General features: G+C 46.0%; 1 protein-coding gene across 1 annotated transcript in view; it reads right to left on the bottom strand.

Moving 5' to 3' along the window:
* Positions 1 to 5,153: 5,153 nt before the first annotated feature.
* Positions 5,154 to 17,766, bottom strand: part of OSBP (oxysterol binding protein) — a 28,194-nt gene continuing 15,581 nt past the window's right edge. Inside the window, exons 3-14 of the mRNA XM_056852211.1 lie at positions 16,846 to 17,096; positions 13,903 to 14,107; positions 13,613 to 13,712; positions 12,439 to 12,493; positions 10,028 to 10,159; positions 9,545 to 9,790; positions 8,950 to 9,070; positions 8,372 to 8,475; positions 8,074 to 8,169; positions 7,500 to 7,681; positions 6,022 to 6,242; positions 5,154 to 5,710 (exon numbers count right to left, since the gene is read on the bottom strand). Of these exons, the coding sequence (XP_056708189.1) occupies positions 5,568 to 5,710; positions 6,022 to 6,242; positions 7,500 to 7,681; positions 8,074 to 8,169; positions 8,372 to 8,475; positions 8,950 to 9,070; positions 9,545 to 9,790; positions 10,028 to 10,159; positions 12,439 to 12,493; positions 13,613 to 13,712; positions 13,903 to 14,107; positions 16,846 to 17,096 (1,856 nt within the window). The 3' untranslated portion in view covers positions 5,154 to 5,567. The remainder of the gene's footprint in view (positions 5,711 to 6,021; positions 6,243 to 7,499; positions 7,682 to 8,073; positions 8,170 to 8,371; positions 8,476 to 8,949; positions 9,071 to 9,544; positions 9,791 to 10,027; positions 10,160 to 12,438; positions 12,494 to 13,612; positions 13,713 to 13,902; positions 14,108 to 16,845; positions 17,097 to 17,766) is intronic.

Genomic DNA, 17,766 nt, shown 5'->3' with positions numbered 1-17,766 from the left:
GGCATTCAACCCCACTGAAGTCCCTGCCCTCCCCAGGGTCCATCTCTAAATCTCTGGGAGTTTCCCAACCTGGATCTGGTTACCCCACCCACCCACCAGTGGCCAGGGTGGACCTGATAACCCTAAAGCAGTAACATTTTTTTCCCCTTGATAAATGATAAAGTCTTATTTCAATACTGTCAGAAGTTGCTTGGGATGCCCTTTGTTAGTGGCTTTCTTTCAGGATAATCGAAATTGTAGACTTCAGGTTTTACTTTGCTCGCCAGGCACTCAAACTGGCATAGAGGGGGTTACTCATAAGCGGCTAACACTGGCCACAGCTCGGGTAATGCAGGATGAAATTATACAAAGGTACAGCTTTGTGCACCTGATTTTCCTAACCAGGAAAGAACCTGAGATACCAGTTCAGGACTTCTTCTCAACAGGCACTATTCTGTTAGTATTCCCCCCCCCCCAACATTTTGGATAAAGTTTCGTTCCCTCACACTCCTCCCATGTTTGCCAGGAAGATGTTGGATGTGGCTGGTATCTCCTTTCAGTTCCCAAGTCCCTCATAGCTCTAGGCATAATATTGGACGCTAGATTTTCAGGTGCCGTGGCGAGTGCGAACTTCGTTCCATAATGGTGCTTCCGAAAGGACATATGCCTTGAGATAGGATTGCCAAAGCTTCAGGGATGTGGACTCCTAGACTCCGGGTTCTTGTACATACAGACTTGAATGTGATCCCTTTAGAGCACTGGTTCCCAACCGGGGTCCCCGAAACAAAGTTATAAACCCACAATAAATTAATATTTTCAATTAAAAGTTCTCTATTATAAAATATATATATTCAAATATTATTCTAAGTTTAATGTTTAACTAACAGTTACGGTTAAAGTTTATTTTCAAATTCTCGGAGTTTTTATTTCGAACCTTGGGGTCCCTGCACCGAACAAAAAAGTCCTAGTGGTCCCTGGTCAAAAAAAGGTTGGGAACCACTGCTTTAGAGGCTGCCTCATCTGGCTTAACCCAGAACACGAGTCTCTTTTACTGTACTCCATAGCTCATTATTGAAAGCAGTTTATGGTAATTTACTGCTAGGCAAGCTCACCTGAAATCTCAATTTCCCCCCGTTTTTACAGTATGGAAGAGTAAAGCTACATATTGTGCTGTATACCTGTGTGCTTTTATCTTAATTTTACTCTTTTAGAACCAGCCCATTACAGAGCTGAGACTCCCCTTATTTCCTAACATTCTGCCTCAGTTGCTCTTATTTTGCCTATGCAGTGAAGCTTCTTTCTGCTGTGTTATGGTTGTTTAATATTTCCTTCCAAGCACAGCAGTGTAGCTATATTTAGCCCCAGCCACTGTCCCCCTATTTGTCACTACACGGGTTTTGACTGACTCAGTTGGATTGGACTCAGTCCAGTAATACTGCTTGATCAGGCACAGCTAAGCATTTGAACATACAAATTAAATCATCACAGAAAAGCAATCCAAAAGGCTTTTGAGTTGGTGAAAAAGTAGGCCTGTGTCGGAGTTAGAGTGAGTGCCATAAGCAGGCAGCATTTGAGCAGCTGTTGCCTAGGAAGATTAGGGTACAGCAAAGGGGATTTTGATAGGAACATTTAGTCCCATCCTGCAGCAGTAAAGCATGACAGCCAGCCCTTGCCAAAATCATTCAAATACACCGGTCAGAAATAGAGGTTGACCTCTGCCTCTACTGGCTCCCCTAATCAGATTTTAAACTTAGGGCATTATTTAGTGTTACACTGCACTGTTCAAGGCCAACAGGGCAATCACTTCAAGTTTTCATTCTGACAAATTTTTATCACGTCACAAAAAAACTGTGGATGAAATGCTAGTAAGTGACACTAGAAGAGGGAACCACCTGGAGGCACATATGCAGCACAGGAACTCTGATCACATACCTATCCCCCCGCAAACCTTTTCTGTTCTTGTAATTTTAAGTACAAACAGAGATGCTATGGGTGGACACTTTGTGCATCTGATGAAGTGACTCATAACAGCTTAAGTTGTTAGTCCCTAAGATGCTACTGGATTTCTATGGAACGCTCAGGAAATGCTGCAGTTAGTGCTTCCGGTAAACGCCCCCCCCCCCAATATATACAGCCAACCTTTCCCCAGGAATAATACTAGATACGGCATTGAAGAAGCTGCTTTTTTTTGAAAAGGAAAATGCTTTGTGTGTAATTGCACAGCACCTTCAGAAATGCATCTTGTTTAGAAGAGTTGGTTTTTATATATTGACTTTCTCTACTACTTAAGGAAGAATCAAACCAGCTTACAATCACCTTCCCTGTGAGAGATCTTTAAGAGAACTGTGACTAGCCCAAGGTCACCCTGCTGGCTTCATGTGTAGGAATGGGGAAACCAACCCAGTTCGAGGCCAGGGCCCATATACATGCAGGAGGTGGCATGAAAGATTCTGTGACAGGTTGGCTGCAGCCTTTTCACTATCAGAATTTCCTTTCAGTTCATTCTTAGGTCCTTCTCCCATTACTCTGCATCTCTACCGCCTCTTGCCCATAAGCTTTCTTGTGTGTGTGTGTGTGTGTTAAGAGTAGGTGTGTGCATATCGATAAACCCGAACAGAAAATAAACCAGAAATTAGCCATTTCAGTAAATTTCCAGTTCTGGTTTACTGAATGCACAAACCTGGGGAGAAAGTTGAAGCCTAATAGGCAATTCCGGAAAAAGCCGAATAATTTTCTTGGGTCCTGAGGGGTTATTTTTCAAGGTAGAGCCCCCAAATTCACATTGCAAACTTTGCAATGGTTGGCTATGGAGGGGGGGGACCCCTTCCGAATCCCATAAAATTGGACTCCCTGACCCAATCTTGATTCTTTACTTGTCTCTTACACCACGGAAGTGATGGTTCTACAACTTCAACCTTTTGTGAGTTGACATGAATGTGTTTTAGTCATATATAGCTTTGGTGGTTTTCAGTAGCAGGTAACAGTTCTTGGAAAAGGACAAACAACTATAGTTCCACTGAGTGTAAGGCTAGATTGAAAACTTGTGTTGCAGTAGCAGCAGCACTGGCAAAGCACCAACCCATCTGCCCCCTCCACCAATAATAACGAGAGGAAATATCTTCAAAAAGCCCTCCCACCAATGAATAGTCATGCATCTGCAAAAGGATTCAGCCTTGGCTCCACCGCACTGGAACAAAACTCGTTTAGCCCTAAAAAAGTTCTTCTGGTTGGCCCTGCCAATTCTAGACTTGGCTTACCTGATGTGCCATCAGGCACTAGAAGCTTCTAGACAGCAGTCACTGTCTGATCATATGAAAGAACCAAGTCCTGGTGCAAATAAATGCTCCAAGAATTTGCTTCCCAGGCATGCTCAGTTAAATATAGTACTGTACCCTGATTTAGAGTTCTCCAGTCTAACAGCTGGTAACTGCAAGCATTTTTCCCAGCAGCAGCAGCTACCAACACACACCAGTGGAATTGAAAGTATCTTGGATAAAAACTGTTGGCTAGATCCAACGATGCGTTTCTCCAACAGTGCATTCCTCTGGTAAGCCATATGGATTTCAGAAAGAGTCCCAGCAGACCCCCAAGGCCAGCCTGTTTCAAGCCTCCCTAAAGCTACACGCAGGATCAAGTGTATCCACAAAGGCTGGAAAGCTTTACACAACTTCTATCTGCCAGAACCAGCAAAGGCATTGTAAGAGAAAGAGCAAAGGTGTAAATTGTATGGAGTGCAGTATTCTACATGCCACCCATCAGAAGGACAAATATACTAAATCCTTTCAAGCCTGAACATTAAGCAGGGGACACACACACACACACACACTCACATACACACACACACACGCACACACACACAAACCCCAACCTGGATATTTCAGGTTTCATTATTTAATTTAGTTTTCTTGGAAAAAAGACAGTAAGGCAAAAAAACCCCAAAAATAGAATTGCAGGGATTCTCTTTCTCTTTAAAGCCTGCCATAAACCCATCCAAGGGAGTATCAGCCTCCACCAGCTGCAAAGAACAGGCTTTAAACAGGGACCAAGCAGCAAATAATGCAGAGACCCCACCCAAAGCCCCCTCTTTCCCAGTCAGCAGCACTGCCCTTTGCTGCTGGGAAGGCAGGGCTCATGGCCTCATTTCTCCCAGTCAGTAAGACGATTCCATCTCACCAGCAAGCAGCCCCAGGCGGAACCATCATCACCTCTTCAGCGGCTAAAGTTCAAAAGTCAACGAACAGAAAGAAAATATAAAGGAGAAACACACAGAAGGAAGGCACCTCATTGCTGATCCTTAGCCATGGGTAGGGGCTGCCTTATTGTCCACACTTTCCTCCAAGTCTGAGCCTGGCGTGGGCAGCCTCTGTGCCCTTACCCGTCTCTACGCATGGTGGCAGCACCCTTTCACAACCTTAGGATCCAGCTTTGGCAGATGTGACCAGAGCTGTCCAAGACTAGCTGGGAATTGCCACAATGTTGTTATTTTTCAACAGTATTGAGAAACACCTGGTTTATGCCTGCACAACTTTACAATCGATGCTACCAAGCTTCAGCTTCCACATCAGATGACATTTTTTTAAAAAGAGGCAAGACAAGTAATTGTCCACGGCTCCTCTTTCTGCAGAAGATCTCTCTTGGTCTGGGGGGCAGTGGAAGGAGACCAAGCAGGGCAGATTTTACAAAATGGGGTCCGTAGGATGGGAGAGGTACGGGGGGGGGGGGGGAGAATCAAAACTAAAATTAGATCTCTCTTTCTCTACATATATATAATATACATATAAACAGGTGTGCATTAAGCTAGAGGTTGCCAGGGGCTTTAGGCAGAGGGAATCTTGAATCGTAGTGTCCCAGCAGAGTGCATGTGGGGAAGGTATCAGGGTCTGGCGTTGTGTGGGGTTGAGAAGAAGGGAGAACAGTTTATTTTCCTGCCACCGTGTGGATGTCTGAATGAGCCCCAAAGGAGGGTTCCATTGGGACCAGAGCTAGCCTCTTCCCTCATCCCAGCTCTAGGACATCAGTAGCTGCTTTGCTCCCAGAGCAGACTGAAAGATGATAGCTCCTGGAAAGACACCCAATGCTTCAGAGGCCTCACTTGTGACACCTTGACTAAGGACAGGCTACCTAACGGGAACCAGAACAACATTTTATGGCAGATGTCCTTAACATCTTCCTCCAACAATCTCCTTGGAGCATACATTCATGGTCTTGACTACATGCTATTGAACCATCTCTATCTGAAGGTAGAAAAGAGGGGCAAACTGTATACAGCACCATGTTGTTCCCCTCTTCCTCCCCAAACGTGTAGGGTTGTGAGCACAGGAAAGGGGAAACTGAGTATGCAGTCCTCTACTCAGATATGTCCCTAGCCATCCAGGGATCCAGACATCAGCTTCAATCAGCTAAGGCAACCCAGCCAATCACCACTGCTGGATTCTGCTTTGGGTGATTGATTCAAAACAAGTGATTGGTTAAGACAGACAGATTTGGTGAGGAAAGCACTAGGCAGGAAGTCACATGATCAGCTGCTCCCTTCCATTCTTCTGCTACCCATTTTTCCTCCTCTTCTCAAAAGTCCAGCTGCTTCCAGCTCAGAAGATATCAGGGCACATACTCCAGTCCTGCATCTCTTTGCTCTCCCAGTAGCCCCCCCTGTATACGTGGGCCACCTCCTTGGTGTCTGGGTCTTTCTTCCGCTCAAACCACATTGCCTTATAAGGGTCATAAGGAGTTCCTGCAAACAGAAGATAGAAAAGGAGGTGAGCGCAAATGAGGATTTTCATTAACAAGACATTTGACTGGTATCTCTCCTTAGCAATGTAGTTCCAAGTGTTCTTCTTGGACAAGTGTATAGCTATAGGCCATGTGCTTTGCCTGCAGGAGGACCCAAATTCACATCCTCTACTTCAAGGAATCTCATGGAACATGAGCTCAGGACAGCAGACAATAGTGGACTAGCCAAACTATTGATCTAACAGCATGGCACCTTTGCATGCTCACATGCTCATAGTTTACTTCAGGGTGATAAAGAGAATTAAGTCTTACCATCCTCTGTGGCCTTCACTGCCTCGGCTTCACGTCTTTTGCGGGAGATACGCTGCTTCTCCTCGAGGCGTTGCTTCTCTGCATTGGCCTCATCCCAGCGCCCATTCTCCATGAGTCGCTGGTCAGGCCGAAGCCTGCTGTCCGTGGGAGCAGTACCACTTTCCAGAGCATTGAGCGTCAAAGCCAGCTCTGAGAAATAGTACATGTTCTCAGCATTCTTCCTGAATAAGAAAAAGAGGGAAAGGAGAGGATGAAGGAACAGAGGAAATGCTTACTAAATTTGCAGATGATACTAAATTGGGAGGGGTAGCAAATACGGTAGAAGACAGGATGATCTTGACAGGCTGGAGAATTGGGCTAAAACGAATAAAATGCACTTCAACAAAGATAAATGTAAAGTTCTGCATTTAGGTAGGAAAAATCAAATGCATAATTATAGGATGGGGGAGGCTTGTCTGAACAGTAGTGTGTGTGAAAAGGATCTTGGGGTCTTAGTAGACCAAACACTGAACATGAGTCAGCAGTGTGATGCGGTAGCTAAAAAGGCAAATGCGATCCTGGGCTGTATCAACAGAAGTATAGTGTCCAGATCACGAGAAGTGATGGTATCATTTTACTCTGCTCTAATTCGACCTCACATCGAGTACTGTGTTCAGTTTTGGGCACTGCAATTTAAGAAGGATGTAGACAAGCTGGAATGTGTCCAGAGGAGGGCAACAAAGGTGGTGAGAGGTCTGGAGACCAAGTCCTATGAGGAAAGGTTGAAGGAGCTGGGAATGTTTAGCCTGAAGAGGTGATATGATAACCATCTTCAAGTACTTGAAGGGCTGTCATATAGAGGAGGGTGCTGAGTTGTTTTCTGTTGCCCCAGAAGGTCGGACCAGAACCAACGGGTTGAAATTAAATCAAGAGTTTCCGTCTAGACATTAGGAAGAATTTTCTAACAGTTAGAGGGGTTCCTCAGTGGAACAGGCTTCCACGGGAGATGGTAAGCTCTCCTTCCCTGGAGGCTTTTAAGAAGACATTAGCCTCCTGGCCATCTTCTGAGCATGGAGAAGGGGTCACTTAGGGTGTGTGGGGGAGGTAGTTGTGAATTTCCTGCATTGTGCAGGGGGTTGGACTAGATGACCCTGGTGGTCCCTTCCAATTCTATGATTCTAGGAATCAAACAGCAGCAAGGCTCTGATACGCAGCCCAAATTCTAGAACAGAAAGTTGGCATAACTTTGCTGTTATGGCAGTAATCAGGGGAAAGGTGAGACCATGCAAGTTCTGGCCCTTTGGGTTTTGGGATCATAACTATCCATGGTTGTCCATACCCTGCAACAACACCACAGAAGTACAGAAACCGCATCCTGAGAATCTCAGTTGCTGTTTAAACATAAAGCCAGCTTGTGGCTCTTGCGGCTGTAAAAGCATTTCTCCATAGGGCAGCATCAGCAACCCACTTGGGGGAGCCAAGCAACCTTCCTTACTCACGGGAGTGGGTTCCTCTTCCACAGCATGACCCTGCTGTCCTCTGCTTCATGTGCTCGCTGCCGGCTTTCACTACCATTCTCCATGCTAGTTGTTGACACCCTGAAACAGTCCATCTTCTCATCCCAAGTGCCTAGTAACACAAAGTGCACTTTCCCCAAGGAATCTAGTACCTCTCCAGTGACCTGGAATAGGAGATAGTTAAGTGGGTCATTGAGAACAGTCCTGATTGTTCTTTTCAGCAAGACTATTGACAAACCTTAGAAAGACTGTGTTTCAGCTTTCCCTAGGCTAACCTAGAAGCTGGAGAGCATCCATCTCCGTTCAAGCGCTGCTCTGCCAACAGACTGGCTTTTCAGAGTGCCAAAAACAATGCAAGCAGCCTCCCAGCAATTGTAACACATTCAAACAACCCTCTGCAAAGGCCCTACTGGGAAAGTCACTGCTTCAACTTGAAGGACACCCTTCAACATGTCTGAAACCCCTCTTGCCACCGAGCAGTGATCAGCCCTTTCCCCTTTCTGGCATATAGAGCCCTTCACAACCTTTGCAATGATCAGAGTACACGGCATCTTACCTTTCTGGCCACATCTCTTGAGAAGTAGCTATAAGGAACAAACTTGAGAATACACTTTTCATTGGTCTTGTGATTCAGAATCTCGATCTCGCCAGACTGGAGGGAAGAAGTTGTGAAGGCAGAGATAAGTAGGCACACTACCATATATGCAACACACTCAATATGATGTTGTGCAGTTGCTGAATACAATGGCAGGTCTGGAACAGGATCTCAGAGGTCCTGGCTCCCATCTCTTCTAAACATGTATACGGCTCCTATGTGCCACCTTACAAGAGGTTTTTGTCTATTTTTGACTCACCTGGTCTATCCATAATTTGCCCACGATGATGTTGTGTACTGTGGTGGTGACCTTTTTCCATGTGTAGTGATTGCCAGTTGCATGGAAGATACAGTGGATGGTACCTAGAAATAGGAAGGCAGTGCTCAGGTCAGCTCTCTACCCCACAACCTTCATCAGTAAGGGTACCCAAAATCCATTGAGACAGGAATATCTGACAGTACTGGAAGACTTGCATTCAAATCCAGGTTCAGCTAATGATTAAACTGATCCACCCATTATTTTGCTTTTAGGGAAGTGCCCATTTTATGCTTGCAAGAACGTCAAAGAAGACATACATGCCAGAAACATGTGCTGCAAGGATGAATGCACTATATAAACCAAGTATGCCATACACATACAGGACAATTCTTTGTTGATGGACAGATAGAATAGAGTGCTTGCTACCTTCCCAGATGGCTAGGAACAGACCAGTAACCTCAGGATCTGGTCTAAGCTGGAGATTGCTGGTTGAACTCAGCTTGCCAAATGGCCGCATTAGTCTACCAGGCCCTCCCAGAAGGGCAGTCTGACAATGGCATCCAGAGGTAAAGACTCACCCAGTGGCATAATGGAGAGATATTTGCCACGGAACTTGCTGGTGATTTTAATTTCCTGACGAAGGGTCCAGCCATGCTTTGATTCAGCATGATGGGCAGCAGCTGGGGGGTGGTGGCTCACCTGGAAGTGACAGGACAGAAGAAAGGTGAAGAAAGGGGGGGGGAGACATCCCGTTCCAGCCATAAAGCCCCCGGGGATACTCATCGAGATCCCAAACGTGAATAAGCTAGGGCCCTAAGCATGCTTGCCCTGACCTGGATGGCCCAGGCTAGCCTGATCTCGTCAGATCTCAGAAGCTAAGCAGGGTCAGCCCTGGTTAATATTTGGATGGGAGACCACCAAGGAAGTCCAGGGTTGCTGTGCAGAGGAAGGCACTGGCAAACCACCTTTGTTAGTCTCTTGCCATGAAAACCCCCAAAGGGGTCGCCATAAGTCGGCTGCGACTTGAAGGCACTTTACACACACACAAGCATGCTTGGCTTGGAAGCAAGCTCTAGCCAAATCAATGAAGCTTTAAAGTTCTTTAAAATTGAAACGTCAAGAGAGCTACTTCCAAGCTTAGAATCAGAAGAAAAATGCACTCTTGCTCTTCACCTGCTCACAGAGGGAACGGTAGCCATTCTCCTCCAGCCGGTCTAGCTCAAAGGTCTCCCCTAAGAGGGGGTTGAATGGCTTGCTAGTACGGAAGACGGTGGTGGAGTAAGATGATACAGTAAAAGCAGCCACATAACAGAGTTGCTCCAGGGAGCTCTCACACTTGGCTGCCCGGTCCAACAGCTCATGGTATTCCAGGTCCTCTGTTAGGCGCTGCAGCATGGACAAGGGCTCATTGAAGTTAACCTGGGGGAAGAAGCAGCAAGTTACGGCCAGAAGAGCTTTCTGGGACAAATCATGTTGACATGGGGCTGGACAGGCTGTGAGTTTATGTCAACTCTCATGCCACAGAGCTTACTGCAGCATGGGTGAGCTCCACCTAACTCTTCTTGGGGATAACAGAGAGGCTGACTTCCTAGCCTTCTCTCTCACAGAACATGAAGCCCCAGAACTTGCTACTGGCACTATAATGAGGGGACTCACTGGCATGGGGATCTTGGAGAGTTCCTTGCCAATGCAGTTCTTCATGATGCTCCACAAGTTGAGGCTATAATTTGGTTTGTAGGGGATTCGGGTTCTCTTCTCCTTCCTGGTGTCCTCCAGCTGGTGTTTATACTTGAAAATAAATAAAATACCAGTCAAGCCAGATGGCAAGGATGCAGCTGATCATCGAATCCTGTAGTCCAGGGGTGAGGAACCTTTTTCCTGCCAAGGGCCATTTGCACATTTATAACATCATTCGGGGGCCATATCAGGTGTAGATCTCCCGGTGAGGGGGGGAGGCTAGGGTTGCCAGGTCTCCGGCCACCACTTGGAGGTTAGAATTCAAAATATGGCACTTAAACAGAAATATCCAAATCAGGAGAGTCACGATGCAAAACTTGCAGTTAGAGTAATGTATTGGAACATTAGAAACAAAGCCACTTCTAACGCAACAAATATACAATTAGAACGAAGTTCCAAAACAAATACAAATACAAATTGTAAGCATATGCCGGCAGCGCTCGGCTAGATTCAGTTCGTGATCTGTGGTGTACTTAACAGTCACTTCATACAGCACCGGGAACCAAGAGTAGAGTAGCAATGGAAATCCGGTAAAGTTCCATTTCGTATAGACTTTCTCAAGCCTTTTGAATGTTCCGTGCAATATTCTGACTATGCTTCTTTTCTTCAGCAGTCGTTACAGATTCTTTAGCTGATCCTGCAGAGTAAAACAAGCAGGCATCCTGGCAGTTTTTTGTTGTTGTTTCTGGATGTTCAGAAGCACCCAGTTTCTGTGACGCTCTCAGCTTCTGTTAAGTACACCACAGATCACGAACTGAATCTAGCCGAGCGCTGCCGGCATATGCTTACAATTTGTATTTGTATTTGTTTTGGAACTTCGTTCTAATTGTATATTTGTTGCGTTAGAAGTGGCTTTGTTTCTAATGTTCCAATACATTACTCTAACTGCAAGTTTTGCATCGTGACTCTCCTGATTTGGATATTTCTGTTTAAGTGCCATATTTTGAATTCTACACTCCTGTAAGCACTTATTAGCTGTTTTTTGAATACTACCACCTGGAGGTTGGCAACCACAGGGGAGGCAATGCAGAGAAGGCCTGGGGGCTCCCCCGCTCCTCCCCCCTCCCAGGAGGGAGGGCAGCCAGCGGTGAGCCCGAGCAAACGAGGTGCTGGGGGCGCAGCCCGCAGTCGATCAGTAAGGGAGGAAGGAAGGAAAACAGAGAAAGAGGAAAAGGGAGAGAGGGAGAAAGAAATGGAAAGAGGGGGAGAAAGAAAAGGCTGGAGGGAGACAGACAAAGAAAGAGAGGGAGAGAGAAAAGCCCCCCACACATACCCGCCAGCCCCACGCACTCTGGCCCCAGGCTCCATGCCCTCCCACCCCCAGAATCCACAAAAGGCCCCCCGAAGCCCGATCGGCTCCTGCGTGCATGCTCTGCCACCAGGAGCCGCAGGCCTCTTTCCCCCCACTCCCTCTCGCTGCTCAACAGCCGACAGGCAGCAAGAGGGGCTTACAGTGTGCCCCGGCATTCCTGCACGCTGCGGCTATAGGGGGCAGCATTGGGGGAAGTGTCCCTCCCCCTCCTCTTGCCGACTAACAGCCGTCAGTTGGCGAGAGGAGGTCCAAAGGGCGCCGCAGCATCCCTGCAAGCCATGGCCCCAGGAACACCCTCAGGGAGGGCCGCCCTGTGCCGTTTCTCCTCGGCGGGGGCCCCGAGCTCCCGAGGGCCACAAAAAATGTCCTCGGGGGCCGCATACGGCCCCTGGGCCTGAGGTTCCCCACCCCTGATGTAGTCTCTTGGTTTCTACTTTACTTTGCCCAAGACTTAACTGCTCTTCTCCTCTTTATCAGCCTCACCTATAAGGCAGTAAGCGGTGCACAGAACCATTAATTTTCAGTGCAATAAGATTTAAACACACCCACGGAACAAAAGAATAAAAATAAAGCTAGTCCTATGGGATACATTATATCTATTCTTCTGGACAACCGACTCACTTCCTGTGGAAAGCAAATAAAAATGTTTATGTGGTCAATGACCACGTGTTTCCATTCTGCCTCCATCTCCTAAAAGAAGATATAACACCCCTCTCCCCTTTTCAGGAAGCCCTGCTTTAATGTATTGGTCTGAGTCTTACACTTTTATCAAGAATGTCTCCTGGTCCTGTTTTCTCAAAACCACTCATATTGCCCTTGGTATTTCATCCTCCATGCAGATACCATCTCTTAAAAGGCAAGGGAGCTATACTTCAAGCCACTAAAACAGTAATGTCACTCCAGAAGCTTCAAAAGACACTCATGTTTCAATTTTCTCATTCTCTAGGGTAACTCAATATCATCTAATGAAAAAGCTAAACGGTTCCTTCCCACCCCTCAAATCAAAGATGGGGACTACCTGCTCATCGAGACTGATGTCACTGCTAGCACCACTGATGTTGCTGCCAGTTCGTCTAAAGGAATCAGAGAGATGGCATAAGACACTACAGAAAGCAGAACCAGATTCTCCAACCAACCTAACTGTACTAAGCAAAGAAATGGTTCAGAAAACAATGCCTTGTCCCCCACCCCCCTGTGAAGGCCTGGTTGGCAACCAGTTTCTCCTGAAGGCCACTTAAAGAATCAGGAAGGTTTGTCATGCCTCCCCAAGTACTTTTCTCGCTCTCTACAATGTTCACCTGCTTCAGAGATATAAAACAAAAACATGTGATGCCGTTGCCAGTAGTGTCTCCCACATAATACTCCCCCCCTCCATCTTGATAGCCTGTGAGTTCTAAGTGTGAGACTGTTGCCTAGTGACAGCCAGATGTTTATAGCTCCTGTTCATGATGGGGAAGGGATGTGTGACGGAGAATTTTCTTCTCCACTACTCATTCCAGACTGGAAGTGGTGGCATAGAAATGACTGTGTGTTGAGCGAGAGTAAGACTGAAACAAGATGAGAAGGGAGGAGAAGGGCTTTATAGCAGCGGGAAAGCACTTACAGAAGGCTCCATACTCACTGGGGCATCTGTGGATTTAGTCTCTGGGCAGGGAGCCAGCTCTTGACAGACGTGCTTATGGGATACATACCATGCTCATTAGGCAAAAGGGCATCAAGAAAATCAATGTCCACCAAGCAAAGCCTCAGCCAATCTCATGGGAGGGAAGAGCAGCCAACTTGCCACTCTCTTGTCCACAGCTTAGAAAAACCAGGAGCCAGCCCTAGCACTGGGAAAGAATTCTGCCTGAGATTCTAGAGGGGAACTGCCAGCCAGAAACCGTACTTGGCTAAATGGACCAATGGACTGACTCCATGTAAGTCAGCTTTATACAGTCAAATCAGTGTATCATGCTTTCCTCTCTTCTTCCGCTGCACCTTCTCTCATCTTTTCCTTCCCTCCAGAGGCCAGAACTGCTTCCTTCCCAGTTGACAGATACACACAATCGTGAAGGAAGGTACAACAGGCATGTGAGATTCTGAGATGTGAAATTTTGCCTGAAGCTTGCCAGTTATCAATCTCTAGCCTATGACACAGGGACGATGTATTCAAAGTGCCGCAGAATTCTCAGGGACCGTAGGGAATCACTCACTTGTGGCCCATGTTTTCAGGCATTGTGATGTTCTCAGGAGCATCAAAGAACTCATTCTCATCATCTTCATCACTCAGATCCCCCTTAGACGAGAAACATCCTGTAAGAGTAACAAGCAGACATTGTCTTCTCTGGTTTTGATTATTTAGAACACACTGGGATTACACAAATTTCTCAGCGGGGGGGTGGGAGAGAGTAGGAAAACCCTAGGGGAAGAGAGTTAACCAAGAGAGGTCACTATCATGATGGAGTATGGCTCAAAGAAGAGTCCCGAGTCCAAAGTCCTAGGCTCCTACCTTTAGTGGAATCCATGCTGCCAGAGGCATTGGCTGGTAGAACCGTGGCTCCACGGAAGGCCCTTTCTAGGTGGTTGTGCTGCTTGGCCAGCTGCTCCAACGTCTCCTCCAAACGGATGCGCTGATCACGTTCATACTGAAGAGATTTCTGCCACTTCTTGCTGTGTGTCTGGGCCAGCATCAGGAAGTCCCGGCAAGCCTGTATGGAGCACCAAGAGGAGACAACAATTACTACCCAAGCCCAGGTAAAAGCACCACCAGTACACCTCTTGTTGTGCCTGCTCTTTAGGTCTCTGTGGTCTTCAGCGTCAACAGTGTCTTCTTGTGTATTAAGAAGAACTGTTGGGAAACATGATAGATGTGCCATTATCCCCCCCACCCCAGATCCAATCAGCATGCAGCACCAGCATCAGCCTCAGAGAAAACACCATCGTGCACAATCACTGAACACAGATGGCCATAGATGCATGGGCAGTGTAAATTTTATTACTAATCTAAGTCAAAATAAGGTTCAGGGTGAAGTGTAAACTAGTTTCCACTCCTGCTTAGATGCCCCTCCTAGACACCACATTTTAGCAAACACCATTTTTACTTGGGTGGTTAGGAACAGGTGTTATAATATTGTTTCCTCTGAATCTTGGAGGTCTGTGGTGGGGGGAACCCAACAACCCTTTCCTTTAATTAAAAAAAGAAAGCTGGAACATCTGACAGTCTGAAAGATGTGCTGGATAGTTGGCAATGGAATTGCAACACACTGATTGGGTATCAATTTTGTCATGAGAAAAACTTGTTCCAGATGAAGCTAGTTCTTATTCCTGAATAGATACCAAAAGTTGTCACCTTTTTAACATTCCCTTTGAAATCACCCTGAGACTTCCTGTACACCAGACTAGCAGCCCTGGTTAACTAGGAGATTTCTGAACTATGGCTACCATTCAATTCCTTAAGGAACTCAGTATAAGCTTAAGCCTTCTACAGTGTTATGATGTCATTCTGTCTTCAAAGAACAGGCTTCCCTCAGTAATGGAAGGATCTGGCTTAGGAGTCCAGTCCAGTTGTGCCAATTACTGCTGTTCTCCAGGTGCTTCGAGAATGATGGAATCCACAAGGTGGATTCCAGGCTTTTACTCCTTCAGAATGACCTCAGTGACTCCTAGATTCTTTGTAATTCTAACTTACTCTGATATATATATCATTAAATATCAACGTAATATCAGGATGTTAGCGTGCCTTTTTTCCAAAATATGTCTGAACATTTGGAATAAATCTCTTGTTTTTTTCTCCAGGCTTTACAATGCTTTGGCCAAAATACAAAACTACCTCAGACAATTTAAAGATATGGTGCTTGACCCGCAAAGTAGTCAATAAATCAAAATTCAGAGCAGAATTTGTATACAAATCTCTGAGAGTTACATACTCAGGAAACCCTACCCACCTGTTTAAAAAGGCAGGAAATGGTGGCAACTACTCCAGTTGAGATTTGGTTGACTTGATCTCAATTGTGTTCAAATCTTCCCAGAATAGTTGTGGGAAGGACAAATGGGTTACCAAGAATGTTCTGAACCGGGACACTGCCTCTAGGGCACTAGTGACCACATAGTTTAGCTCAAGGATTAGGCGCTACCTGATAAATCACATAACCACATGAAGCTACCTTATACTTCAGTACTTCACACCAATGGTCCATCAAGGTCAGTATTGTCTATTCAAACTGGCAGCAGTTCTCCAGGGTCTCAGGATGTCTTTTACATCATGTAATGCCTGAGCCTTTTTAAATGCTAAGGACTGAACCTGGGACCATCTGCCTGCCAAGCAGATGCTCTACTTCTAAGCTACAGTCCCTCTCCAATCCTACATGTTTACTCATGTTACTTAATCTTACTAAACTGAATGGCATTGACTCCATATAAATTCACATCTCAATGCCTCCCTTAGAGCTCTTCTACGATTCTGATTCTTGTGGATATCTTGTGCTCTGAGCAAGATGTACTCACCCCCCATCTTAACTTTTGAAGGATTAGTTTGATGACATGACAGCACACAGTAAGACTGGAACCAGAACTGCAGTTCTGAGTGTTATGATCAAGGCCACCAAATTTCAGCATTCAGTGTAATTCTTCTAAAAGCTTTTTCTCCATGGTGCTTCCTACAGCTGGTGTGGAGTAGTGTCTAAGTGCTGGACATGGACCAGGCAGACAGATTTAACCATAAAGCTCACTAGGTTATCTTGAGGCAGTCACGTTTTTCTTCTTAACAGGGTGGTTGTGTGTGTGTGTATGTGGGGGAGGGGGATAACCCCATTCATGTTTCCTCTCAGCTCCTTAAAAAAAGTGTAGGATTTGAATAAGAGGAATAAAAGAATGTTTCCCTTTTCTTATCCATTCTTTTTCTTCTGCTTTCCCCCAATTTCAAAGGTCTAATTTATTCTACTGGTTTAACTTGGATTTTCAACCTGCCCTTTCCTTCCCTAGGGTTCAGAATGGATTATCATATTTGTAATTATATTATTTTATTTTCTCTGTGTGACTACAATACGTAAAGGAAATATAAGGAGCTATAGGGGTTCAATATAAAACAGCAATTTGTGTGCAGCTTTTTAAAACCCCCTGCATGCTTATATTTTACTTGCACATATAGTGCCATAGGCAGCCTAGGAATTGAAAAGGTTAATTCACCACCAAAGACAGAAACATAGTAGTAAAAGCCAAAAGACCTCATCCAAACCAACAATTCATGTCCCTAGAAACTGTATTGGTGGCCCACCCAAAGACAGGCACCTCCGCTTCACAGAGAGCTGAGATCCAGGCCCTGTCACTTTGTACTCTACATCAGCCACAGAAGTCACAATGATCTACAGCATAGGCAGTAGTTTCCACCAGTCAAAGCATGTCTACAATCTGGCAGACTCAGAGCCAGCTTCTGGAGACACACACTTACATTGATCATGGCATTGGAGGTGATGCGGAAGAGTGTGGCCCGCTCGTTGACCTGCTTGATCTTCTCATTGCTCTCGGCAGGCAGCTTGAGGGTCTCCAGTTCACTGAGAGAACGCTGCAATGCTGTTCCGTGCTTGGCGATCAGGTCATTACAAGTGCTGAGGTCCTCCACCTTACTGGAGAGAGTGCGCAGGGTGTTCTGTAGTTCGGTCTTGTCTGTCTGAGAAACTGATTCTTCGTCGCCTGACTCATCTGTGAGGAGTAAGCTTCAGCTGTAATAGCTGCATGGCAAGATGGGAGTCTCATCTCTGAACTCTGCACACCCCCATATCCTTCTCTGCCCCCCAGCGTGCGGAAATATCTTCACCAAATTATATGGTAAGATCACATAATACAGGATGACAGACTTTCAGCTATCTCAATCCGGACATGCCACTGAAACCGTCTGACATCTTAGTTCAAAGGCTCATATGAGGCAAAGAATAGAATTTCCAACTCCAGACTATACAGAGATCATCAGCCATAGTGCTTCCTTTTAGAATTAGTGATGCCCAATGTGTAAAGTGGGATGTAAGCAACAGAGATGTAAGGTGGACAATTTTCCGCAGAAAGCTTCCAGTGCTTTATTTTTCTGCAGATAAGAGAGAGAGAGAGAGAGAGAGAGAGAGAGAGAGAGAGAGAGAGAGAGAGAGAGAGAGAGAGAGAGAGAGAGAGAGAGAGAGAGAGAGAGAGAGAGAGAGAGAGAGAGAGAGAGAGAGAGAGAGAGAGAGAGAGAGAGAGAGAGATCTCATATATATATGAAGGGTGGACTTGCTGGGACCCGGCTCAGCAGTGACCACCGAGTGGCTCACTACCGCTCAACTTGCACAACCCAGTGGCAGCCACCGCACGACTTGTGCAGACAACTTGCTGCGGTGTGACT

The sequence above is a fragment of the Euleptes europaea genome, chromosome 6 (assembly GCF_029931775.1).
Source record: "Euleptes europaea isolate rEulEur1 chromosome 6, rEulEur1.hap1, whole genome shotgun sequence".
NCBI classification, from domain to species: domain Eukaryota; kingdom Metazoa; phylum Chordata; class Lepidosauria; order Squamata; family Sphaerodactylidae; genus Euleptes; species Euleptes europaea.
Note: the sequence above shows the minus strand (reverse complement) of the source record. Positions and strands in the feature narration are given on the sequence as shown.